Source organism: Garra rufa, chromosome 16, assembly GCF_049309525.1.
Source record: "Garra rufa chromosome 16, GarRuf1.0, whole genome shotgun sequence".
In the NCBI taxonomy this organism is placed as follows: Eukaryota; Metazoa; Chordata; class Actinopteri; order Cypriniformes; family Cyprinidae; genus Garra; species Garra rufa.
In genome coordinates this window covers 12,518,043-12,545,270 of record NC_133376.1, presented here as the reverse complement: position 1 = coordinate 12,545,270, position 27,228 = coordinate 12,518,043, and the positions used below count along the sequence as shown (strand labels likewise).

Sequence of the window (27,228 nt, the reverse complement as noted above, 5' to 3'; positions counted from 1 at the left end):
GCATTCACATCTATTTCTTGCTCTGTTTTCACATGATTACAAGTTAATTATTGTTTTCTAAGATAATAAGTTATATATCTAATATTGGTGTCCTCAGTGTAAACATTTGGAGAAGAAAATGTCAGTATATAAAATTTTTATTTCTAATAGATAGACCAGCCTAACTTGCTTTTGAATTTGTTTTTTGTTGTTGTTACTGTATTTTCTTGTGCTGTTTCTTTAAATTAGTTTCTTTGTTTTTATTCAATAAGCTTGAGAACTTAAATTAGTTAGGCTAAAAGTTTTTTTTTTTTTAAGTGATATCAAAGTAATACTGAGAATTGTGAAAATATATATATTATTTGTCATAAAATAATATTACTTGTCCTAGTGACATTATACACACATTTGATATAAATACAAATATTTGAATATTTTAATATAATATGCCAGGGTTATGATCTAATATTAATCTAATATACTAAAAACTAAAATATAAAAAAAGTAACCAAAATTATAAAAGTTATATACAGATAAAATTGAAATTGCTGATAAACGCACTGAAATTGATCACTGAAAATAAAACAAAACTATAAGTTCAACTAAAACTGAAATAAAAATAAATTAGTAATATTTTTAAAAAACTATTTTTTAAAAGCACATAATAAAAAAAAAACTAAAATTAAGATGAAAATATATATTGTTTATATATTATATAAGAAAATATAACATAAATATTTTTGAACTTCACTTTTTTTTTAAATCAAAAAGATATTTTTAAAAACAACAATGGAATAAAATGAAAATTAGGAGTTAGGGTTTGGGACAGCCATCTCCCAATTGCAAGAACCCACTAAATTATGATTTTATATGTATTAAGCTTACTGATATTTTACATATTATTGTGGGTTTTTAGTAGATAATAAAAGGATCTAAAGCAGTTTGCACCAATTCTGTAGAATGGCCCATATAAATAATACTAAAATAACACAGAACACTGTGTAGTAATTAATTATACTGACAGATTCCTTCTTGAGAAATAATGATCATGTGAAAACAGCAAAAATATGTGTGAATCTGTGTCAGCTGTTGGAATGTTGCTTTCTGTGATGTGCAAGAGTCTTAATGAAATATAGGAAGTCATGACTGAGGTGCGTTATGGGACTTGCGCTTCTTCAGTAGAGCTCCGGGCAAGAGCACATCTGTCAGAGCGTTTCAAGGATCTGTGTGTGTGTGCACTGAATTCTCACGTGTGCTTGCGAGTACAAACACTCAAACTCTGGTCAAATTAAGCGTGATTCTGCCTCCAGGATCTTGGAGCTGGATGTGGTGGTACGGGATGCCGACGGGAATATCCTGGACCCAGAGCGCGCCAGCGTCATCAGCCTTTTCAGAGCACACGAGGACGCTACTGCAAAGATCACAGAGCGCATTAAGGAGGAACAGGTTTTCATTTCACTTTCATTTAATGGTTTTCAGACGAACCCTAAGAATGAAGCCACAAGGAGCTTCTCGTATGTTCAAGCATCAGAGAGAGAGTTTGTAGTTTAAATGAGATGCTTTTAGATGTTCAGGATGACTGAACAAATGAAATCAATGAACTCCCATGGCTTTAGTTTCCTTCGGTCTGGTTTTGCTGTGAATTCACGCTGAATCTCCTCCTGTAACCCCGCTGGAATAACTTAATGACCTCAGTTGAGGTGGAACAAACTAAACATGAACTTCATTTAAATAATTCATCTGCCAGAAACCCCTAGGAACTGCATAGTAATGCCCCAGCAACTACTTAGCAACGTCATTTTAACTAGCTACACACCCTAGCAACTGCAAAATAATGCCTTGGCAACCACACAGACACCCTAGCAACTGCATTATAATGTCCTAGTGATCCCTTTTAAATGCTTTTTTAACCATCCAGAGACCTTAGCAACTGCAAAATAATGCCTTAGCAACCACACAGACATCCTAGAGACCACTTAAAAATTCAATTGTAACCACCCAGAACACCTTAGAAACCACCCAGCCACCCTACCAACACAATATGCCTAGCAACCACCCTTACAATCAATAAGATACCCAGAACATCCTAGTGACAACGAGGACACACTAGCAACTGCATTATGATTCCCTAGTAACCGCCTAGCAAGCGCAACAACAATCGCATAATAATGTTCTAACAATCACCCAGAAACCCTAGAAACCATTTGGGAACACATTGGCTACCACCCAGAACACCCTAGCAATCACCCCGACTCCCTAGCAATTGCATAATACAAACAGCAACCACCAAGACACCTTAGAAACCACTTGGCAACACCTTGGCAACCATCCAGAACACCAAGCAATCACCCAGACACCCTAGCAACTGCATAATAATGCCCAAGCGACCACTTTGCAATGCTTTTGCAGCCACCTCCCAGAGCACCCTAGCAACCACATAGCAACACATAATGATAATGATATCCTAGTGACTACCATGACACCCTAGCTACTGCATATTAATTCCCAAAGCAACCACCCAAAAACCCTAGAAACCATTTGGGAACACATTTGGAAACTACCCAGAACACCCTAGCAATCACCCAGACTCCCTAACAACTGCATAATATACCACACCAATCACTCAAACACCTTAGAAACCACTTGGCAACACATTGGCAACTATCCAGAACACCATAGAAATCACACAGACTCCCTAGTAACTGCATATTATACCACAACAATCGCTCAGACACCTCAGAAACCACTTGGTAATGCTGGAACCACTCAGTACACCTTAACAATAACCCACACTCTTCAGCAACCACCTAGACATCCTAAAGACACATGGCAACCACCCAGAACACCTAAGCAATCACCCAGCAACTGCATAATATACCACAGCAATCACCCAGACACATTAGAAACCACTTGGTGACACCTTGGCAACCACTCAGAATACCTTAACAATTACCCACACCTCCCAGCAATCACCCAGGCACCTTAGAAACCACTTGCTGGCACCTTGGCAACCATGTAGGATACCTTAACAATTACCCACACCTCCCAGCAACCACCCTGACACCCTGCATATTATACCATAGCAAACACTTAGACATCTTAGAAACCACTTGGTGATACCTTGGCAACCACTCAGAATACCATAAGAATTACCCACACCTCCCAGACACCCTAAAAACCACTTGACAACCATCCAGAACACCCTAGCAATCACCCAGACTCCCTAGTAACTGCATATTATACCACAGAAACAACTCAAGACACAACAGAAACCACATGGTGACACCTTGGCAACCACACAGAATACTTTAGCAATTACCCACACCTCCCAGAAACCACCCAGACAACAATCCAGAACACCTGGACACCTTAGCAAACACCAGACTACATAGTAACTGCACATTATACCACAGCAATCACTCATACACCTTAGAAACCACTTGGTGACAACTTTGCAATCACCCAGAATACCTTAACAATTACCCACACTTCCCAGCAACCAGCCAGAAACCTAGAAACCACTTGGCAATACCTCGGCACCTAGTAACGGCATAATATAGCACAACATACACGCAAACACCTTAGAAACCGCGTAGTGACACATTGGGAACTACTCAGAACAATGACCCACACTCTCAGCAACCACCCAGACACCCTAGAAACCCCTTGGCAACACTTTGGCACCTAGTAACTGCATAATGTATCACAGTAACCTCTCAGAATAGCCTAGCAACTACATAATAATGCGCTAGGAACCACCCTGATTCCCTCTCAACCACATAGCAACGCCTTAGCAACCATGTAGAACACATTAGCAACCCAGCAAGTGCTAAACATTACTCTGGTATTGGGGTAGAGAGTTTTTCCCAGGTTAACACCAGTCAGGTTTATTTCAGCCCCTGTCTCTTCTGTTCTGCTCTGTGTAGTCCAACGTTCAGATGGATCATTCCGGCGTATCCGCACGGATCCAGTCTTCTCCCACTCACAGCCTGTACGTCTTTGTGCGTAACTTTGTGTGTCGTATCGGGGAGGATTCGGAGCTCTTCATGTCTCTGTACGATCCCATCAAACAGACTAACATCAGGTGCGTCTCACAGACACACTTTTTAATGATCAGTCTCATCATTATTCAGATCATTATTACACACACTCTGTCTCTGTCTCCGCAGTGAGAATTATTTGGTCCGATGGGGAGATAAAGGTTTGCCCAAAGACATTGAGATGCTCAACAGTCTGAAGGTGGTCTTTACAGTAAGTCACTCACAGATTTCACTCGGCAGTCTGTCTTGGGTACCTATGGAAGCCTATTTCTGCCATATGAGAAAAAAAATCATGCTTTGGTGAATCAAAATTTTGAGATTTAGAAGTTGTAATTATAAGATAAAAGTCAAAATGATGACTTGAAATTCAAATGCGTAGTCTTAATATCTTATAATTGACTTTTCACATCAATTCTTTCCTCATAATTATAACTGTCATGACTTTTTTGGTTGTAGATCATAATTAGGAATAAGTAAATAAGTAATCTCATTATTATGACTTTATTTATCATAATTATGACATTTTATGTAATCAATTTGTCTTTTTATGCTATATATGAGTTCTTTTATCTCAAAATTTTGGCTTTAAAAACTAAAATGTTGTCATAAAAATGTAAGTGACATAATGATTAAGTATTACTTTTTATATCATAATTAGTCCCCCCCTCATCATTATTACTGTTATAAATTTGACTTGTTTGTCATAAATCATAGTTATAGCATAAACATTAAATATGTATCATAATCATTACTTTATATATCATAATTATGACTTTTTTTATCTCATAAATTTTACTTTTCTGTTATTTTTTTAAATGAAACTTTTTGTCTTGAATTTGACTTATGTTATATATGACTTTTTACCTCATAATTTTGACTTTTTAATTTAGAATTTTGACATAAGTCAAATTACATAACTTAGTATTACTTTTTAGGTCACAATTATTATCCCTCCCTCATAATTATTACTGTCATAAATTTGATTTGTTTGTCATAAATCATAATTATGACTTAATTATGACTTTATATATCAGAATTATGACTTTTTTATCTCATAAATTTGACTTTTCTGTTATTTTTTATTAAAAAATTTGACATAAAAAGTAAAGTGACATAATGACATAATGACCCCCCCCCCCATAATTATTACTGTCATAAATTTGACTTGTTTGTCATAAATCATAATTATAGCATAAAAAGTAAAAATATGTCTCATAATCATGACTTTATATATCATAATTAGTACTTATCTCATAATTATGACATTGTATGTCATGTTTACTTTTTATGACTTTTTATCTGATAATTTTGACTTTTTAATTTGGTCAAAAAAACTCAAATATAACGTCACAAATTAGACTTTTTATCATACAATTATGACTTTTTATCCCACAAATGTGACTTTTTATGCTACATATGACCTTGTTTTTTCATAATTTTGTCTTTTTAATTCAAAATGTTGTCATAAAGTCAATGTGACATAATGTCTTTTCCCCCCATAATTATTATTATCATAAATTTGACTTGTTTGTCATAAATCATAATTATGACATAAAGTAATCATGACTTTATATATCATAATTAGTACTTATCTCATAATTATGACATTTTTGACTTTTTATCTCATAATTATGACTTTTTATCCCACAAATGTGACTTTTTATGCTACATATGACTTTTTATTTAGCAATTTTGTCTTTAATACAAAAAATAATGAATAAATTCAGAAATTTTACTAGTTTGTCATAAATGATATTTACAGCATAAAATGTCTTATAGTCATGACTTTATATATCATAATTATGATTTTTATCTCGAATTTGACTTAATAATAATAAATAAATAATAAATTTGACTTTGTTATAAATTAATTTTTATCTCATAATTTTGACTTTTTAATTTAAAATTTTGACATAAGTCAAATGACATAATTACTTAGTAGGCTATTACTTTTCAGGTTACAATTATTACCTGCCCCCCATAATTATTACTGTCATAAATTTGATTTCATAATTATGACATAAAAAGTAAAAAATGTCTCATCATGACTTGTCTTATAATTTTGACATACTTTATTACTTAATATTTGTTTTTTCTTATAATTATTACTGTCAAGTTTGACTTGTTTGTCATAAATCAGAATGATGGCATTAAAAGTAGAAATTATCAGGATCATAATTATGACTTTTATCTCATAATTATGACATTTTATGTTTATGTAACCTTGTGCGAAAAATGTATGCCATATTTATGTCAAATGTAACATTTTGTGTCATAATTTAACTTTTTAATCTCATTTTTGACTTTTTCCCTAATAACTGTCCCTAATATTTTTTTTAATCTAATAATTATTACGTCTTTTTGTCTTGCTGTAATTTTGACTAACATCTCTTAATTGCAACATCATAATCTCATAATTATGATTAACCAAAGCATAGTCTTTTTATGTGAGGAAGAACACCATTTATATTACAGATAACCTTTTTTGTGATGATAGAGATTTTTCTGTGTCCTAAGGATTGAAAGACTTTTTTTCCCTTCCTCTCTCTCTCTAAAGGATCTGGGGAATAAAGACCTGGGCAGAGAGAAGATTTATCTGATCTGTCAGATTGTGCGTGTGGGCCGTATGGACATGAAAGATGCTCATTCTAAGAAATGCACAATGGGCCTGCGGAGGCCATTCGGTGTCGCTGGTGAATATCAGTGTGAATGTTCTCATTTGATCTGCATGCAGCATACAGACACATAACTGATCATATCTGTGCTTATTGGCAGTGATGGACATCAGCGACATCATCAAAGGAAAGACAGAATGTGACGAAGAGAAGCAATATTTCATTCCGTTTCATCCGTAAGTCTTTCCTCTTCTGGTCTTATGTTCGTTCATGTATCTTAAAGGAGTAGTTCAACTAAACATGAAAGTTCTCTGATCGTTTGTTGTTTTAATTGGATTTTGATTGATATAATTTTTCACACACTTTTTAATATATATTTACATGTTATTATTAAAAGTATGTTTCAAAACTTAAAATTATAGCTTTAGTAAGTCAAATCATGGATCAAAATTAAATACATTTTATTGATTTTCAATAGATATTATATTATGTGTGTGTTTAAATATTTTTTGACATTTTTTATTTCTAAGCAACTCATTAATAAATATTCAAAGTATCTTGGTTGAAGCTATATAGTAATAGATAGATAGATAGATAGATAGATAGATAGATAGATAGATAGATAGATAGATAGATAGACAGACAGATAGATGATAGAAAACCATATAAGGAAAAAATAGTTTTAATGTAAGTTGTACATATGAAAAGAAATTTATACATTCTGTACATTCTATACCTATAAAAAATTCAAAATTGACATTTCATGAGAAAAATATCATGACTTTGGCATAACAATCTAATTCATGATACAAATCATAATTATGAGGATTTTTATGAGATTAAAAAAGTCATAAATATGGCATTAAAAAGTCAAATTTATTGCATAAAGTCCAAATTTTTTTCCAAATGAAAAAAGGAAAAAAATATATATATAAAAAGTTGAAATTACAGTATGACTTAAATCAAATTTAAAGGTCCCATATTGTCAAAATCGAAATTTCCTGGCTTTTTTCATGATAACTGAGGTCTAGGGGCTATGTAACTACCATATGAGTTTCAAAACAGTCAATCCACAGTAAACTGCACACAGCCTGCTTAAAGTAGCTGTTCATTTTCACGAGCCGCTGTGACTTCCGTAACGATGTGACGTCCGATCTACTCAGTCACCGCCTTCAGTCACCACCCCGAACACCAACCACCGTCCCACCCTCCTTTTGTCAAACCCAGACAACATCGCGTCCATAACATTGCTAAGCAACAACAACACGGAAACTAATCTAGAAAACCCTGTTCAGTCGATAGATGTCGAAACTACATCATTGTACAGGCTTCAGAACAACGTGAATATAAGAGACCAGTGGCACGTCAACTTCAGCCTCTTTCACACAGCGATTCCAGTAAATACACGGATAATGTTTCCCATGATTTGTTCCGGAGTTGTTTGATTTGGTTCATTCACAGTTGTTTTCCAGAATCTGTGCGTGCTTTACACACAACCCATAAAGACATGTGACGTTTGGATGTGAGGTGTAATGCGACGCGTACGTTTCACTAAACTGAAACTAACCTGATGAACAATGTGTGCTTCAGCGCTGATAGTGAGGAGCTGGCTCTGCCTGATCGCCGCTTCATTCCACTTTGCACGTATTTTTTTGTCGTGAAGAGTCGCAGGGTAACGTGCATCATCACTACAACACTGCCTTTATGGTTCTGGCTTTTGTTCACACAGCGCTCGTTCCCGTAATTTTCCGGAATCAGCGCGCATTGTGAAAGGGGCTTTACTAAAGCAACAATTATGTAGCTTACTGCATTCGGTGTTTGAAAAAGAAAAAACATTAATGATCATTCTGAAATATCCTGTTGAGTATCAGCAGGCTCGGCTCCCTCTATTGCTCTGGGTTCGGCTACAACGATACATGACCGTAGTTACCTGTGATTGGCCTGGCTGTGCGTCACTCAGAAAACAACAGGCCAATCAGAAGAGAGGCTCATGAATATTAATTAGATGGGCCAAAATCGACCTGTTTTTGACAGAGCTCCTAAAAAAGGAGCTGTAAAAATATATTGAGATGTATTTTGGCACTTATACCGCAAATATATATTCTTAAGGACATCAACAACTAAAATAAACCTCCAGAAATGTGTACAATATGGGACCTTTAAGAGATAAAAAGTCAAAATTGACACTGAAGCATTGTTGAAGTTAACAAAGTGATGATTGACACAGGATTTCCTTACAGGCTACAAGAAACTGTGAACGAAAGAGCAATCAGTTTTGGCATAATAAGACAGATGATGAAAAAAGTTTATTTTAATTTAGACACACAGACATGAAGAATCAGCGTGAGAATCACAACAACGGTGACCATCAAAAAGCGTGTTGTAGCCAATCAGAACTCATCCATGACTCCCATCATGCATTGCGGCATGAATAAATTATGAGAGTTCAGATTTGATCTGTTTATCTGAATATGCCGTTTGTCACCATTGTTGAGATTCATGGGCTGGTTCTTGATGTCTATGTGTGCCTTTGTGAAACATTTTTTTTTTAAACGGGTTGTAAAAAAATCTTTCCAAAATGTATAGGAAGTGCTGGATCTTCTGCTGTGGATTGTCAAGGCTATTACAATAAGCAAAGAAAAAAAAAAAAAACTAACTTAGAGATTAGACACTAGGTGATTCACATCAAACAATGAATATGTTAAAACATAATCATCACCTGATGACATGAGCTTATGTCTGACTGTTTTAACTCAAATACAGCAGCCAAACAAAATCTAGTATTAAAGATGTAAGGGTCAAGAGCCCAACTAATGCAAACACTGACCACTATAATGGTTGCTTAAAAATTTTGGTTTTCTCCTTTGGTGATTCTGCTTATTAACAGCAGGTGTCTTCAATAATGATCATTCATCACTTCGTTAATCACCTAATTATCTCGTTAACTTCAACAATGCTTCAGTGTTAACTTTAACACTGCTTCAGTGTTTATATGTGTCCACACTCAGTGTTAAATTAACACTGGGGATTTTGCTGTGCATAAATATGGCATAAAAAATCTAATTCTTGACACAAGTCATAATTATAAAGGAATTTATAATTTTTTTTAAATTATGAGATTAAAAAGTCATAAATATGACATTAAAACGCAAAATTTATTGCATAAAATGTCACATATATATTTTTACAGATGTAAAAAATGGGGGGAAAAAATCATAATTATGCGATAAATTAAAATTACAGTATGAAGTAAATTAAAATATGATAAAAATATTTTAATTCATGATACAAGTCATAATTATGAAATCATTTTTTAATTGTGAGATTAAAAAGTTATAAATATGGCATTAAAAGTCCAACTAATTGCATAAAAAGTCACATTTTTTTCAAAATTTAAAAATGAAAAAAATCATAAGTATGAGAGAAGAAGTTGAAATTACAAATCAAAATTTTGAAATAAAAAGTTAAAATATACATTTTATGAGGAAAAAGTCATAAATGTGGCATAAAATATCAAATTCGTGATGGAAGTCATAATTATGAAGGATTTCTTTTTAGAAATTATGAGATTAAAAAGTCATGAATATGCCATTAAAAAGTCAAATTTATTGCATAAAATTTTTTTAAATGTAAAAAAAAAATCATGATAGAAAAATTTTAACTACAGTATGGCATAAATCAAAATTGACATTTCATGCAGAAAAGATCATAAATTTGGCATAAAAATCTAATTCATGATACAAATCATAATTAGGAGTTTTTTATGAGATTAAAAAGTCATAAAAATTGCATGAAAATGTCAAATTTAATGCATAAAATATCACATATATTTTTTCAAATGTAAAAAAAAATAAATAATCATAATTATGAGATAAAAAGCTGAAATTACAGTATGACGTAAATCAAAATGATGAGATAAAGTCAAAATTGGCATTTTATGAGGAAAAAGTCATAAATATGGCATAAAAAAATCTAATTCATGATACAATTCATAATTATAGAGGAATTAGTTTTTTTTAATTATGAGATTTAAAATTCATGAATATGGCATTAAAAAGTCAAATTTAATACATAAAAAGTCACATATATTTTTTTCTAAATGTAAAAAAGCGGGGGAATCTAAATTATGAGATAAAAAAGTAAAAATTGACATTTTTATGAGGAAAAATTCATAAATATGGCATAAAAAATAATTTATGATAAGTCATAATTATGAAGGATTTTTTTATTATAATATTTAAAATTTATATTAAAATTGTGACTTCTTTGTCAAAATTATGAAATAAAGATATTATACAAATAAAAAGTTGCAATTATGAAATAAAAATTGGCATAAAAAAATCAAATTCATAATTTCAAATAAAGTCATAATTGTGGGAGAATTTTCCCCCTGAAATTATGAGATTAAAAAGTCATAAATATGGCATTAAAAAGTCAGATTTATTGCATAAAAAGTCACACATATATATTTTTTAAATGTAAAAAAGAAAAAAAAAATATGATAGAAAGATTGAAATTACAGTATGACATAAATCAAAATTACGAGATAAAAAAAACCAAAATTGATATTTCATGAGGAAAATATCATAAATTTGGCATAAAAAATCGAGTTCATGATACAAATCATAATTATGAATGATATTTTTTAATTATCAAATTAATTATGAGATCATAAAAAAGGCATTAAAAAGTCATAAAAATGGCATTAAAAAGTAAAATTTATTTCATAAAAAGTCACATTTTTTTTTCTAAATGTAAAAAAAACATTTTGAGACAAAAAGTAAAAAGTTAAAATTAAATTGACGTAAATCAAAATTATGAGAAAAACAGTCAAAATTGACAATCCATGAGATAAAAGTCATAAATATGGCATAAAAAAATCTAATTCATGATACAAGTTATAATTATGAGGAATTTGTTTTTATTATTAGATTAAAAAGTCATAAATTTGGCATTAAAAAGTTGCATAAAAAGTCACATATATTTCCAAATGTACAAAAAATGGAGGGGGGGAAGCATAATTATGAGATAAAAAAAATTGAAATTACAGTATGAAGTAAATAAAAATTACGAAATAAAGTCAAAATTGACGTTTCATGAGGAAAAAGTCACAAATATGGCATTAAAAAATCTAATTCATGATACCAGATTTTTTTAAATTATGAGATTAAAAAGTCATAAATATGGCATTAAAAAGTAATTTTATTTTGCATTAAGTCATATTTTTTTCTAAATGGAAAAAAAATCATAATTATTAAAAAGTCATAAATATGGCATTAAAAAGTTACATTTATTGCATAAAAGGTTACATATTTTTTTTTCCAAATGTAAAAATGCATTTCTAAATGTAAAAAAAAAAGAAAATTATAATAAAAATAAAAAAAAAAATCTACATTTTTACATTTTTATGAGGAGAAAGTCTTAAATATGGCATAAAAAATCAAATTAATGATAAAAGGCATCATTATGAAGGATTATTTTTTTTTTTTTAAATTATGAGATTAAAAAGTCATAAATATGACATTAAAATGCAAAATTGATTGCATAAAAAGTTATGGATGTCAAAAAAATTGTAATTATGAAATAAAAAGTTCAAATTACAATATAAAGTAAATCAAAATTATGGAATAAAGTCAAAATTGACATTTTATGAGGAACAAAGTCATGAATATGGCATAAAAAAATCATAAAAAAAATCAATTCATGACACAAGTCATAATTATGAAGGAATTTCTCTTTTTTAAATTATGGGATTAACAAGTCATAAATATGGCATTAAAAAGTAAACTTTTTTGCATGAAAAAAGTCATTTTTCTAAATGAAGTAATTATGATAAAAAGTTCAAATTACATTATGATGAAAATCAAAATTATGAATAAAATCAAAATTTGCATTTTATGAGGAAAAAGTCATAAATCTAATTCATTAAACAAGTTATTATGAATTATGATTTTTTTTGTTGAAATTAGTTGAAAGTAGTGAGATTTAAAAGTCATAAATATGGCATCAAAAAGTCTAATTATTGCATAAAAGGTCACAAATAATTTTTTTATGTAAAAAAGGAAAACAAAATCATAAGTATGAAATTACAGTAAGATGTAAATCAAAATTATGAGATAAAAAGTAAAAACTGACATTTTATTAGGAAAAAGTCATAAATAATTCATGATGCAAGTCATAATGAATAAAGTCAGAAAGTCTAATTTATTGCATAAAAAAATCACATATATATATATTTTTTTTTCAAAATGTAAAAAGGTGGGGGGGTGGACATAATAATACAAAGATACAAAGTTGAAAACAGAATATGACGGAAATCACAATTATGAGTCAAAATTAACATTTCTTGAGGAAATTTCTAATTGTAAATGTAGCCAGTAAATAAATATATAAATATTTGTTCATGTTATTATTGAAAGTACTTTTTATTACGTTTTCTTTATTTTTGTGTGTGTGTGTGTTTGTAGGGTTGTAGCTGAGAATGACTTTCTTCACACTCTGCTGAACAAAGTGACAACGTCGCGAGGTGACAGCGGAGGTCAAGGTACGTCTCAGAGCTGTTTTCTCTGCTCAAATGTCAGCACAGCATCACCGCTCCCTCCACTAATGCTTTAATACTCGCTGGACCCATAATCCCATCTGCTCACACTCACACACAGAGACACAATACAGCAGAACAGAGAGATTGAGTGATGAGAGACGGATAAGCTTTACGACCGTCATTAAAACAGACATTAGACAATGAGACGAGGGGAAAGGCTGAACAAAAACAGATAAAACTTCATTTATGGTGTTATTTTACCACATTCCTCCACCATATGCACCTGCTATAAATCATATGTTTTCTCTAAAGAATATTTAGAAATCACTATAGCAGTTTTGCTGTAGAAAAACTCCTTGCATTTCTGACATGATCCTGATTATGAAGCTAATATTAATCATTAAACACCATGTCAGGTCTGTGGGTCACCATGAAAGCTCTAGTGGGGGATATCATCCAGATCCGAAAGGAATATCCCCACCTGGTGGACCGGAGCACCGTGGTTGCACGAAAACTGGGTTTTCCTGAGATCATCATGCCGGGTGACATCCGTAACGACATCTACCTCACGCTGCACTCCGGAGACTTTGACAAGTACAACAAGACCACGCAGAAGAACGTGGAGGTCATTATGCTGGTGTGTGACGAGGAGGGGAAGATCGTGCCGGTGAGTGTAACCTCTGACTCTGAGGTTCTGGTTGGGGCCGGTTTTCTATGTTGATTGACAGCTGTCTTGTGTTATTGTACAGAACTCAATCTGTCTGGGAGCTGGAGATCGACCTGTAAATGAATATAAATCAGTCATTTACTACCAGATTAAACAACCTCGCTGGATGGAAACTTTTAAGGTAAGACATGAGTGAGACATTGAGCCTGTTACCAATCAGTTAATGGAATTAGTATGAACTTTGAAAATAAAAGTAGCATAATAAGAGCATAACTGTTCACAATTAGACCAGGAACATGCATTTTGAAAATGTATTATTTGGTGTTGACTCTAAATTTAAAGGGATGGTTCACCCAAAAATGAAAATGCCCCCATGATTTACTCACCCTCAAGCCATTCTTGGTGTATATGACTTTCTATACTGCAATCAGTTATATTAAAAAAAAGGTCCTGGCTCTTCCAACCTTTATAATGGCAGTGAATGGCTGTTGAGATTTTGAAGCCCAAAAAAGTGCATCCATCCATCATAAAAAGTACTCCACACAGCACCGGGGGTTAAAGGAGTAGTTCTTTTCCAAGACAAAGATTTACAAATAATGTACTCACCCCCCTGTCGTCCAAGATGTTCATGTCTTTCTTTCTTCAGTCATAAAGAAATATGTTTTTGAGGAAAACATTTCAGGACTTCTCTCCATATAATGGACTTCTATGGTGCCCCCGAGTTTCAAATTCCAAATTGTAGTTTCAGTGCGGCTTCAAAGGACTCTAAATGATCCTAGCCAAGGAAGAAGGGTCTTATCTAGAGAAATGAACAGTTATTTTCTAAAAAAAAATCTATTTTTATACTTTTTTAACCTCAAACCCTTGTCTTGTCTAGCTCTGCATAAACTCTGTACAATATAGTAAGGGTATGTCGAAAAACTCACATTTCATTTTCTCCTCCAACTTCAAAATCACCCTACATCTCTGCAGAAGTACCAACCAAAGTGAACATGCAAAGAAAGTCAAACAGCCTTTACAAAAAAGGTAAAACAGTGATGTAGGATGATTTTGAAGTTGGAGGAGAAAATGAGATGGGAGTTTTTTCGACATACCCTAACTGTATTGAACCAGAATACACAGAGTACACACAGAGCTAGACAAGACGAGCATCTGAGGTTATAAAGTATATAAATTGTAAATGTTTTTAGAAAATATCTGATTGTTTTCTAGATAAGACCCTTCTTTCTAGGCTGGGATCATTTAGACTACTTTGAAACTGCATTTTTGAAGTTCAAACTGTGGGGCACCATAGAAGTCCATTATATGGAGAGAAATCCTGAAATGTTTTCCTCAAAAAAATTAATTTCTTTATGACTTAAGAAAGAAAGACATAAACATCTTGGATGACAAGGGGGTGAGTACGTTATCTGTAAATTTTTGTTGTGGAAGTGAACTACTCCTTTAATAAAAGCCTCCTAAAGTGAATTGATGTGTTTGTCTAAGAAAAATATCCATATCTACAGCTATTTAAACTGCAATCTGTAGCTTTTGCTAACTCAGACTGTTGTATGTAGGCGTAGCGTAAGCTCCAGTGAGAAGTGACAAACACGGAAGTGCAGTAGAGAGAGCAAAACAAAACACCTAGTCACAAATTAGAAGTTTAAAATGACGATTTTTAAAGAAAAATGTTGGAGGATTTCGATATATGCCAAGAGTAGACTGGTTTTCCTTTGCTGTAACAAAACTTGGTTCTCATGAGACTAACATTCTCAATGTCGTCTGGTGGAATGCCACTCTCTCGTGAATGTGCGTACAACAGTTAGCTAGAAACAGAAGCTAGAGGTTTCAGTTTATTAAGTTTTATATATGGACATTTTAACACCATTACACAAACGTATCAATTCACTTCAGAAGGCCTTTATTAACCCCTCTGGAGCTGTGTGGAGTACTTTTTATGATGGGTAGATGCACTTTATTGGACTTTGAAATCTCAACAGCCATTCACTGCCATTATAAATCTAAAGAGGCAGGACATTTTTTAATATAACTCAGATTGTATTCGTCTAAAATAAGAAAGTCTTCTACATATTGGATGTCTTGAGGGTAATTTTCATTTTTGGGTGAACTATCCCTTTAATTTCTCAAGCATAAATCCTCATGTATCTGAACTGGTTTTTAGTCTGAATGTCGTAATGTTTTCCTCTGGCCTGTAGGTGGCGATCCCTCTTGAGGAGATGCCCAGAATCCATCTGCGCTTCATGTTTCGTCATCGATCCTCACAGGAGTGTAAGTTTAACATCTTTAGTTACTCCTACAGTCATAAACTACAGTTTATCAAATATGTGAATATAACAGCAAGCAGACAGCTAAAATAATGTGACATCAAGTCATAATTTTAGAATTGTATAACTTGCTAGTATGTCCCAATAGAGGGTTTGCACTTACGTCACGGTTTAGTAAGTTACCCGGATGCACGTCCTTATTGGGGATACTCGGATGTAAACAACTGCATGGACTGCACGGTTAATGTACTACTGAATACACTAATTTATGCTGTCTAAACCAGGGAAGAAAACATGGGGATGGCTAAATCATATAGAGAAGGACTTAGTAAGCAAGAAAAGCCACAATATTTTGAAAAACTAAGTGGTAAATATACGTACAAGTAGTATTAATTAAGATATACCCGACTGGAAATGATAAGAACAAACACGAATGTTGTTTTTTTCAACAACAGGTTTGTTTCTAAATCTTTATTTATTTTATGTGCACTAGCACATAAAAAACTTGACAACATTCATGCCAAAAATCATTAGGAAATTGAGTAAAGATCATGTTCCATGAAGATTTTTTGTAAAATTCCTACTGTAAACATATCAAAATGTAATTTTTGATTAGTAATATGCATTGTTAAGAACTTAATTTGGACAACTTTAAAGGTGATTTTCTCAGTATTTTGATTTTTTTGCACCCTCAGATTCCAGATTTTCAAATAGATGTATCTCGGCCAAATATTGTCCTATCCTAACAAACCATACATCAATAGAAAGCTTATTCATTGAGCTTTCATATGATGTATACATCTCAGTTTTGTAAAATTGAACCTTATGACTGGTTTTGTGGTCCAGGGTCACACATATATATATATACAGTGAGGTCAATAAGTATTTGATCACCCTGTGATTTTGCAAGTTCTCTTACTTAGAAATCATGGAGGGGTCTACAATTTTCAGCATGGGTGCATTTCCACTGTGAGAGACAGAATCTAAAAATTAAAATCCACAAAATTCACAAATAAATTGTAAAAAAAAAAAAATCATACAATGTCATTTCCGGATTTTTATTTTTAGATTCTGTCTCTCACAGTGGAAACTGTGTTGAAAATTAAGTAAGAGAACTTGCAAAATCACAGGGTGATCAAATACTAATTGACCTCACTGTATATATATATATATATATATATATATATATATATAGATATATAGATTATAGCTTTCATTAAAAGCCACAGAACTCTAATTTAAATTCTTAAAATCCAGTTTGTCATATACTGCTAAATATGATGCTGAATGATACTGGAAATGAATTTAGATATGAATAAACCTGTAATTTGTGTTATGCAGCGAAGGACAAGAGTGAAAGGAACTTTGCGATGGCATTTGTGCGTCTGATGAAGGAAGACGGGACTGTTCTGAGAGATGGCATACATGAACTCACTGTCTTTAAGGTCTGAAACACATAATGTACATATAATATGAAGCCAAAATTGGTAAACATTTATTTGACAATATTTTACATGGGCATTTTGAGTGGATTATGACATTGCAAAGCATTTTATATACCATTTTTTTAAAACAATTATGTTAGTTGAAGTAAGGAGATTAAACAATTTAAAGTATGTAAGAATTAAATCAATTAAAAGTGAAGCCTCATTTAATACTATTTACAACTGATATGACGTTTCAATTGTAAGTCATTTACACATTGAAATCTTTAATGTACAGTACCACAAACCTCCTATTTCAGTGTTTTTTTTAAAGAAATGATAGAAATTAATTCTTTTATTAAGCAATGACACTTTAAATTGATTAAATGTGATGATAAAGATATTTATAATGTTACAAAAGATTTCTATTTCAGATAAATGAACTTTCTATACAACATTTTTTTTTTGCTCATCTGTTTCCAACATAATAATAATAATTATTATTTTTGACCAGCAAATCAGAATATTAGAATTATTTCTGAAGGATCATCTGACTGGAGTAATGATGCTAACAATTCAACTTTAAAATATATAAAAAACAGTTATTTTAAATCAAACTATTTGAACATTTTACTTTTTTTGCTGTACTTCAGATCAAATAAATGCAGGCTTTGTGGGTTCTTTAAAATTTTAGTAAAATGTAAATTGCTTAATTCCAAGACATTCAAAACATGAATGTTCTTCAGGTTTTACACTCTTTATGATTTTACATGACCTTTTCTGTCATTTGCGATTATAGGATAAGCTTTGTAAAAACATTTTTAATCTCTGATAGACATTCCTCAGCAATTTCCAACTAATTAAATAATATGGAGCTTGATGTACAGTAGCTATATATATCACAAAATTTCAGTCTCCTAAGACCTTGGGATTCCTGATTATTCAATAAAAATGTCAAGGTAACAAATTAAAATTATCTCTAGCAAATTTTAAGCAAATTTTTTGCCCAAATACTTTAGTGTTAACATAGCTAGGTTTAATTTAATTTTTTTTTTTAATTTATTTTAGGTCTAGAACATTCATTTAGTTATTAACATTCATTTCTGGAAAGCAGACATTTATCTTGAAATGAATGTTGAATGAATGTCCTTTTTAATGTTATGCATGTTCATTTAGGAAAAAAATATTTTAAGTGTCCCAACAACCAAATGTATTACCCTATATTTGGCCATTTCTGTCAAAATTAAGTTACAGACTACCCAAAAACAAAGATCTTCCATACACTGCAAAAACTGTTTTTTATACTTATTATTTTTGTCTTGTTTTTCAGTACAAATATCTAAACTTTTCTTAAATCAAGATAAATGTACTGGTTAAAGAAAATGACAGGTATAAACTGAAGTTTATTCTTAAAACAAGAAACTATTTTATTTTCTCTTTTAATTAAGGTTTTTTTTCCCCGACATTGACATATTTAGTCTTGTTTCAAGCATATTTGTTTTTTGTTTTTTTAGGAAGACTTAGTATATTAAATTATTTTGTTTCTCAAACTATTTTATCTTGATTTAAAAATGTTTAGACATTTGTATTGGAAAACAAAAAACAGTACAAATTAGTAGCCTAAGCTTTTATGTCTGATAATATGGTGGACGACGGGTTAATTCACACATTCACAAACACATGGACGTACTGCATGTGTTTTCTATCTTTCTGTAGGGTGACAGTAAGCGCATGGAGGACGTCAGCTCGTATCTGTCCCTGCCGTCCGAGCGCAGTCACTCCGACGGCCACAAGGGGGGGACGCTGATGCGCAGCTCCAGCAGTGTGGGCGGCTTGTCCGTCAGCTCCAGAGACACCTTCACCATCGCAACGCTCGTCTGCTCCACCAAACTCACGCAGAATGGTGCGTGTGCCGGCGGGATGGGGAAAAGAGTCTCATGCAGCTTTTATAGTCGAAATGAAATGACATTCACAGTCCATTTCACTTCTAAAATGCGATGAATTTCCAAGTGAAAAGAGATATTCAGAGAGGGAAAACATGTAGGGTGACATTTTATAAACCAGGTGGTGAAAAGAGTCTCTACATGACAGGAGACTGAAAAATAAGAGGTCTCAATGACATCAGTTGAAAAGGAAAGCCATTTCAGAGGGAAAGGAGGTTATTGCATTCTGATGAAAGATTGCATCACCAACAATTTTTAGCATAACGTGCACTGATTCAAAATGAGGCCAGCATGCGTTATCGTTAAAGCTTTTTACTGGCTAAAAAAGTCTAAACCATCAATTACGACAGATTATATTGTTCAATAGAAGACCTGTAAGAATGTATACATCGAACATAATACAGTATGATTACAATTGAAGTCAAAAGTTTACATACACCTAGCAAAATCTGCTAAATGTGAATTATTTTACCAAAATAGGAGGGATCACACAAAATGCATGCTATTTTTTATTTAGTACTGACCTGAATAAGATATTCTTTTTTATACTTTTTTAATACTTTTATTAACATAAAAGATGCTTACATATAGTCCACAAGATAAAATAATAGTTGAATTTATAAAAACGACCCTTTTCAAAAGTTTACACACATTAGATTCTTAATACCCTGCTGAAAAAAACCCAGCTAAGACCAGCCTGGAAAGTGGCCAAAACCCCTCTAAAACCAGCCTGCTGACCACCTATAACCAGCTAAAACCTGTCTGGTTGACCAGCTAAAACCAGCCAACCAGCTTAGGCTGGTTTTAGCTATTTTTTTTCAGCAGGGTATTGTGTTGTTACCTGAATGATCCACGGCTGTGCTTTTTTTGTTTAGTAATAGTTGTTCATGAGTCCCTTGTTTGCCCTGAACAGTTAAACTGCCTGCTGTTCTTCAGAAAAATCCTTTAGGTCCCACAAATTCTTTGGTTTTCCAGCATTTTTGTCTATTTGAACCCTTTCCAACAATGACTGTATGATTTTGAGATCCATCTTTTCACACTGAGGACAACCGAGGGACACATATGCAACTATTACAGAAGGTTCAAACCCTCAATGATGCTCCAGAAGGAAAAACTATGCTTTAAAAGTTGGGGGGTGAAAACTTTTGTGATGTGTAGTCATATTTTGTCTAAATATCATCTTTTTTTCATTTTGTACTGCCCTTCAGAAGCTACAGAATATACTTACATGTTTCCCAGAAGACAAAATAAGTGAAATTTACCCTGATCGTCAAATTCAAAAGTTTTCACCCCCTGGCTCTTAATGCGTCTTGTTTCCTTCTGAAGCATCAGTGAACATTTGAACCTTCTGTGATAGTTGCATATGAGTCCCTCAGTTGTCCTCAGTGTGAAAAGGTGGATCTCAAAATCATACAGTCATTGTTGGAAAGGGTTCAAATACACAAAAATGCTAAAAAAACAACAACAAATTTCTGGGACTTAAAGGATTTTTCTGAAGAACAGCAGGCAGTTTAACTGTTCAGGACAAACAAGGGACTCAAGAACAACTATCATAAAAAAAACAGCTGTGGATCATTCAGGTAACAACACAGTATTAAAAATCAAGTGTATGTAAACTTTTGATGTCAACTGTAAATCTAAATGTTTATTACATTTATGTATTGTATGTGTGAGTGCTATTGTTAAATGACTTCTATCTTGAAGTTCTTTTAAGGACACTCACACAGACGCAGGTGTGCTGTAACAGCTGCTCTTGAGAAAGCCCGTTAATCACGCTAATGAATCTTCCGGAAACATCCATCACGATGCAACCTCGGACAAATTCTCTGCTAAAAGTGAAATAAACAGATTCATGAATGCATGTTAATTAAGAGTCAGTTGAGGACGCATTGTCTCTGTCTTTCTGTCTCTCAGTGGGTTTGCTGGGTCTGCTGAAGTGGAGAACTCGTCCTGAAATGCTGAAACAAAACCTACAGGAGCTCAAACTCATTGACGGAGAGGAGGTCGTGAAGGTGTGTTGCACTAAATTTACACATGAGCATCTGTAGTTCAGTATGTAAGTTTGTTAATGCGTGTGTGTGTGTGTGTGTGTGTGTGTGTGTAGTTCCTGCAGGACACCTTGGACGCCCTGTTCAACATCATGATGGAACATTCTCAGACTGATGACTATGATATTTTGGTTTTTGACGCTTTGGTAAGCAACATCCAAACATACACACACTTCTACAGTTTTGAAGGTAAAGGTTCCAAAAGGTTGTTTTCACAGAATGCCACAGATGAACCATTTTTGATTCCTTTTAGTGAACCATACTTAAAACAACTATTTTTCCTAGTGTGAAGAACATTTTAAAAACCATAAAGAATCTTTTGGAGAATGGAAAATGGTTTTATGGAACCACTGAGTAGCTAATTGGTGCTTTTCAAAGACGTTGCGTTTTTATAAAGCTAATTAAAATGATGACTAACCCAAAGCCTGAAAGAAACCGTAAAAACATTATTTACTTTTTTATGAATCATTTTTCCAAATGAGCACTTCCCAAATGTCCCCATAGGGAGGTTTTGTCCTATTTAGCTCACTTCAAGGTGACAGATTGTGGTCCCAAAATTATAAACAAGGAGAATATAAAACAATAAAAAGATAACTGGAAGATGCAATAGTTGTATGTCATATTCAGTTCTAAACACAAAATTATGCATTATGCAAATTATATTTCAGTGATTCTCAATCTTTGAGACAACAAGCCCACACACACTAAGACAATATACGATATTTCAAATATGTCTGCTGTGATGTTTTTTTTTTTAAACCAACTAGTAGTAAATCTCCAATTCCCCTCTCTTCCTATTAAAAAAAAGTAATATACATAAATCTTTATATTTATATATATTAAAATTAATCTATATAATTAAAAATACACTACCAGTCAAAGGTTTTTAATCTTTTCTACCCAGCCTACTATTATTTGATCCAAAGTACAGCAAAACAATCCAATTCTGAATTTTTTTGCTCTTAATAACTGTTTTCTATTTGAATATATATTTTAGAATGTAATTTATTCCTCAGATTTCAAAGCTGAATTTTTAACATCATTGCTCCAGTCTTCAGTGTCACATGAACCTTCAGAAATCATTGTAATATTCTGATTCGGTGCTCAAAAACAATTATTATTATTATTATGTTAAAAACAGCTGAGTATAACCTATTTTTTAGGTTTCTTTGATGAATTGAAAGTTCAGAAGAACGGCTTTTATCTGTTATATATATATATATATATATAAGAAATCAATATGTATATTTCTTTAATCAAATAAATGCAGGCTTGGTGAGCAGAAGAGACTTTTTAAAAAACATTAAACATCTTACTGTTCAAAAACTTTTGACTAGTAGTAGCAGTTTTTGAACAGTAAGATTTGTTATGTTTTTTAAAGAATTATTTTCTGCCCACCAAGCCTGCATTTATTTAATTACTAAAATATATGTATTTTTTTTATAAAATATATATATTTTTATATAAAGCATATATATTTTTTATATAAAATATATATATTTTTTATATATATTAAAATTGGTTCCCATTCCCCTTTCTCCTCACCAATTTTTCTCAAACTGTGCTATCAAAATAAATACAAATAAATTAAAATAAAATTTGTTAAATTCTAAAAAGCTTCAAGAGATGAATGTTCTTCAGGTTTTACGCCCCTTTATAATCACTAAATTTACTACTTGTCCAGTAGTTTGTGTTTGCAGGATAATTTTGCAATTTATCAGCAGATTTATCCCATGCTCCTGGTTGAAAACCAATGATATCTCTCTTTCAGATCTATATTATCGGTCTGATCGCCGACAGAAAGTTTCAGCATTTCAACACTGTGTTGGAGGCCTATATCAAACAGCATTTCAGTGCCACACTTGCTTACAAGTAGGTCAAAACCTCTTCATTCTGCTTCTCAACACTAGATGGCAGTATGTCTGTGTGTGAGAGTCTCAAATACTCAAAATACAAATCAACAGAAACAGGAGTGAATTAAATGACCCATGTTATGTCATATGTCATGTCTTGATTTTGTAGTTTAATTCATTTAGTTGAAGTTATTTAGAGCACAACACACACAAACTCTCTCTGTTTCTGTGTGCTGTAGAAAGCTGATGTCTGTGCTGAAGAAATATCTAGACGTGTCCAGTCGGGGAGAGGCCTGTGAACCCATCCTGAGGACGCTCAAAGCCCTCGAGTACATCTTCAAGTTCATCGTCCGCTCCCGAATGCTCTACTCTCAGTAAGTTTGTGTGATTGATTCTGAAATTGAGAAATTATGAATGTTCACAGCCGAATCGGAAACGGCAAACGGGGCATACAGACACCTTGAAAAACGATTATATGAAAACCTGCCTGAAAATGATATAATGAAGACCGTAGGAAAGAGATATTGTGTCATGTGACCTTTGCGTCAGTCATTTGATTGGTTAGTTTTTTCATGCTTCTCGTTGCTCACGTTGCTCACGTTGGTTGTGTTCAGAATAGAGTACTTTGTATAAGATCTATTTATGTATTTAGCATTTGTGACCCTGGACCACAAAACCAGTCATAAGGGTAATTTTTGTGAAACTTGAGATTTATGCATCATCTGATAGCTGAAAAAATAAGCTTTCCATTGATGTATGGTTTGTTAGGATAGCCAATATTTGGCTGAGATACAACTATTTGAATATCTGGAATCTGAGGGTGCAAAAAAAAATTAAATATAGAGAACATTGCCTTTAAAGTTGTCCAAATTAAGTTCTTAGCAATGCATATTACTAATCAAAAATGATGTTTTGATATATTTATGGTAGGAAATTTACAGAATATCTGCATGGAACATGATCTTTAATTAATATCCTTTTATAAACATAAAAGAAAAATCAATAATTTTGACCCATAGTATTGTTGGCTATTGCTACAATTATAACCGTGCAACTTAAGACTGGTTTTGTGGTCCAGGGTAACATTTATGCTTTATTATTTATTATTTAGGCATTAAGTTTATTTGATCAAAAATACAGACAAAATGTTAAATATTATTACAATTTAAAATAACTGTTTTGTGTTTATATTTATTTAAAAATATATTTTATTTTTGCGATGCAAAGCTGAATTCTCATCATCATCACTCCAGTCTTCAGTGTCACATGATTCTTCAGAAATCATTTTAATATGCTGATTTGCTCAGGAAATATTTCTGATTATTATCAATGTTGAAAACAGCTGTGCTGTTTTATGTTTTTTTTGCATTAGCAGTCATAAATTTTTTTAAGGATTCTTTGATGAATAGAATGTTTAAAAGAACAGCATTTATTTAAAATATAAATCATAAAAAAAAGAATAACAGAAAACTTTCAAATGGTAGTGTATACTGACTACATTGTCACATGAGTGTGGCATTCAGTTATTAAATTAATATGCCTTTTTGCATTGTTTTTTTTTTTTTTTAAAGGGGTTTGAGGTTCAAAAAACATTATTATTGCTCCTCTCTGCCTGTCTTTCTGAAACGCTTTGATTTTTACAAAACTCATTGTTGAGTGCTCTCTGATTGGCCAGCTATCCAGTGTGTTGTGATTGGCCGAATACCTCAAGCATGTGACGGAAATGTTACGTCCCTTACCATGCTGTTTCACAGCGCAACGAGACAGAAACAAAAAACCCATTATAAACGAGGCATTTGTTGCATCCAGTGGGGACATAACTACTGATTATAATGCCTCATACTGTCTTTTTAAGCGTTGTGCCTCGTAAACATAACACCAGGTCTGCATTTGCAATCGTAGAAGAGAAACAACAAGCACTACTCTACACTGCTCAAAACTCATGTTTGAATAGTCAGTACTGAATTCTTTAAATACTAAAATGTACTTATTCCATCAGTCAGAAGCGCAGACTGTCCTTGCAACATTGGAATTGCCCCACTTTATAGCCTTTAACCCTTTGTGTACAGCTGGCATTGTAAGCTGTTCTCCCAGGTTCAGGAAACAGTCCTCCGTGAAATGCGCATCACCCACTCGAAGATTTGCATTGTTTAGAAACAGTGTTGTAAATATAACTTAACCACTGATTCCTAGTTGTCTCATTTGGAAGGCCAAACAAAGTACTTTCGCTTTCGCAATGAAACACACTGCATCTCCACTACATGGCAGCTGCAACACTACCACAGCCGGTAAAAGTTACGCCTTCTGTCTTTCCATATGCATATGGGCGGTGTTACGCTAATCTACTCACCCTTTGACGTGGACAAGTAGGGGCATGTTTGAACAAGCCGTTTTTGGGGAGGTGTGGCTGAGTCTTAACTTTTATACTAAATATCTCTTTGGATTTGAGACTTTAAGCTTTGCAACTTTACAGATCTTATCTATGCACAAACAGCTTGTAACACTCCAAAGACAAAGGAAAACAAGAAACCACATCATATGACCCCTTTAGTTAATTTTATTATTGATTTTTATTAGCATTTTAGTGCTATTATGTGTTAACAATTTCTGACTGTTCAATCCAAAGAGCCAAAAGAGCAAAAATAAACACTTTGGAAGGTCAAATCTAGTGCGTCGCACTGTGGGACACACTTTAGTTTTTTAATGCAAAATATTTCTTATTTTTCCTCTTGAATACAGCTTGAAATATGAATTGGACATGTTCTCAAAACTGCAAAAAAACGAAATGAAAGAGTTGTTTTGAGTCACACGCTAGTATATTTTGCACACTGCCAGAGTCTGTGACGGTTCATTCATCTGAACGTGGGCTGAAAACAAAACAGAACATGAGGAAATAAACGGCCAGCTGCATTGGTGCTGAGATTCAAGCGGACGTTTTTAAGGCAGCGTAGTCGTTTTTTAAGGGTTTTTGACAGGGTCACATGTCCTCCGGCCGCCCGCAGCACGTTCTGTCTGCGGCGTTTTGTCGAAAAGTGTAACAGCGCTGCCTGACGGTCATTAAGGGCCCGTGTCTGTCTGTGATTTATGACTCTGCCTGTGGGGCCCCCGGATGCCGTCATCAAGCGGCACTGCAGAAACACAGACTGTAGCTGATGCTCATTCAGTGTTCCTCTGACAGTTTCACATTTAAGGATGCAAACAAACACAACAGTGCTTGGCCAAGTGTGCATCCCCATATATAAATACTAAATATATTTGGAAAAGTGAATGAAAATGTACTTACCCTCAGGCTATCCATCACTTGCTCACCAAAGAATCCTCTGCAGGAAATGGGTGCCGTCAAAATGAGAGTCTAAACAGTTGATAAAAACATCACAGTAATACACAAGTAACCCACACAACTCCATTCTATGGATTAATGTCTTCTGAAGCCAAAAGCTTTGTGTTTGTAAGAAACAAATCCATCATTAAGGCGTTTTTAACTTTAAACTGTTGTTTCTGGCTGAAATAGGTCTTCTCTCCTTAATATTGTTTTCTCTATCCATAATATTGGCAGTCCAAAACAGGTCTAAACAAATATGATGGTGGATTTTGATATGAGAGTGGACTTTATCGCTGGAGGAAGCATTATTATGTATTACAGACTTGTGTTTTAACCAGAAGCGATGGATTAAAGTTAAAAACGTCTTTATTTTAGATTTGTTTCTTACAAACACACAGCTTTTCATTTCACAAAACATTAATTGGACTGGAGTGGTGTGGTAACTTGTGGATTATTGTTATGTTTTAATCAGCTGTTTGGACTCTCATTCTGACGGCACCCATTCACTACAGAGGATCTGCTGTCAAGTTAG

The 27,228-nt window shown here is 33.0% G+C and overlaps 1 protein-coding gene across 1 annotated transcript in view; it reads left to right on the top strand.

The window, feature by feature from the left end:
• The window catches only part of dock2-like (dedicator of cytokinesis protein 2), an 86,484-nt gene that overhangs the window by 14,859 nt on the left and 44,397 nt on the right, over positions 1-27,228 (top strand). Inside the window, exons 7-21 of the mRNA XM_073820184.1 lie at positions 1,290-1,425; positions 3,906-4,063; positions 4,149-4,230; positions 6,577-6,712; positions 6,795-6,870; positions 13,102-13,178; positions 13,592-13,842; positions 13,925-14,023; positions 16,038-16,110; positions 17,448-17,551; positions 19,247-19,433; positions 21,388-21,485; positions 21,578-21,667; positions 23,293-23,393; positions 23,614-23,748. Of these exons, the coding sequence (XP_073676285.1) occupies positions 1,290-1,425; positions 3,906-4,063; positions 4,149-4,230; positions 6,577-6,712; positions 6,795-6,870; positions 13,102-13,178; positions 13,592-13,842; positions 13,925-14,023; positions 16,038-16,110; positions 17,448-17,551; positions 19,247-19,433; positions 21,388-21,485; positions 21,578-21,667; positions 23,293-23,393; positions 23,614-23,748 (1,803 nt within the window). The remainder of the gene's footprint in view (positions 1-1,289; positions 1,426-3,905; positions 4,064-4,148; positions 4,231-6,576; positions 6,713-6,794; positions 6,871-13,101; positions 13,179-13,591; positions 13,843-13,924; positions 14,024-16,037; positions 16,111-17,447; positions 17,552-19,246; positions 19,434-21,387; positions 21,486-21,577; positions 21,668-23,292; positions 23,394-23,613; positions 23,749-27,228) is intronic.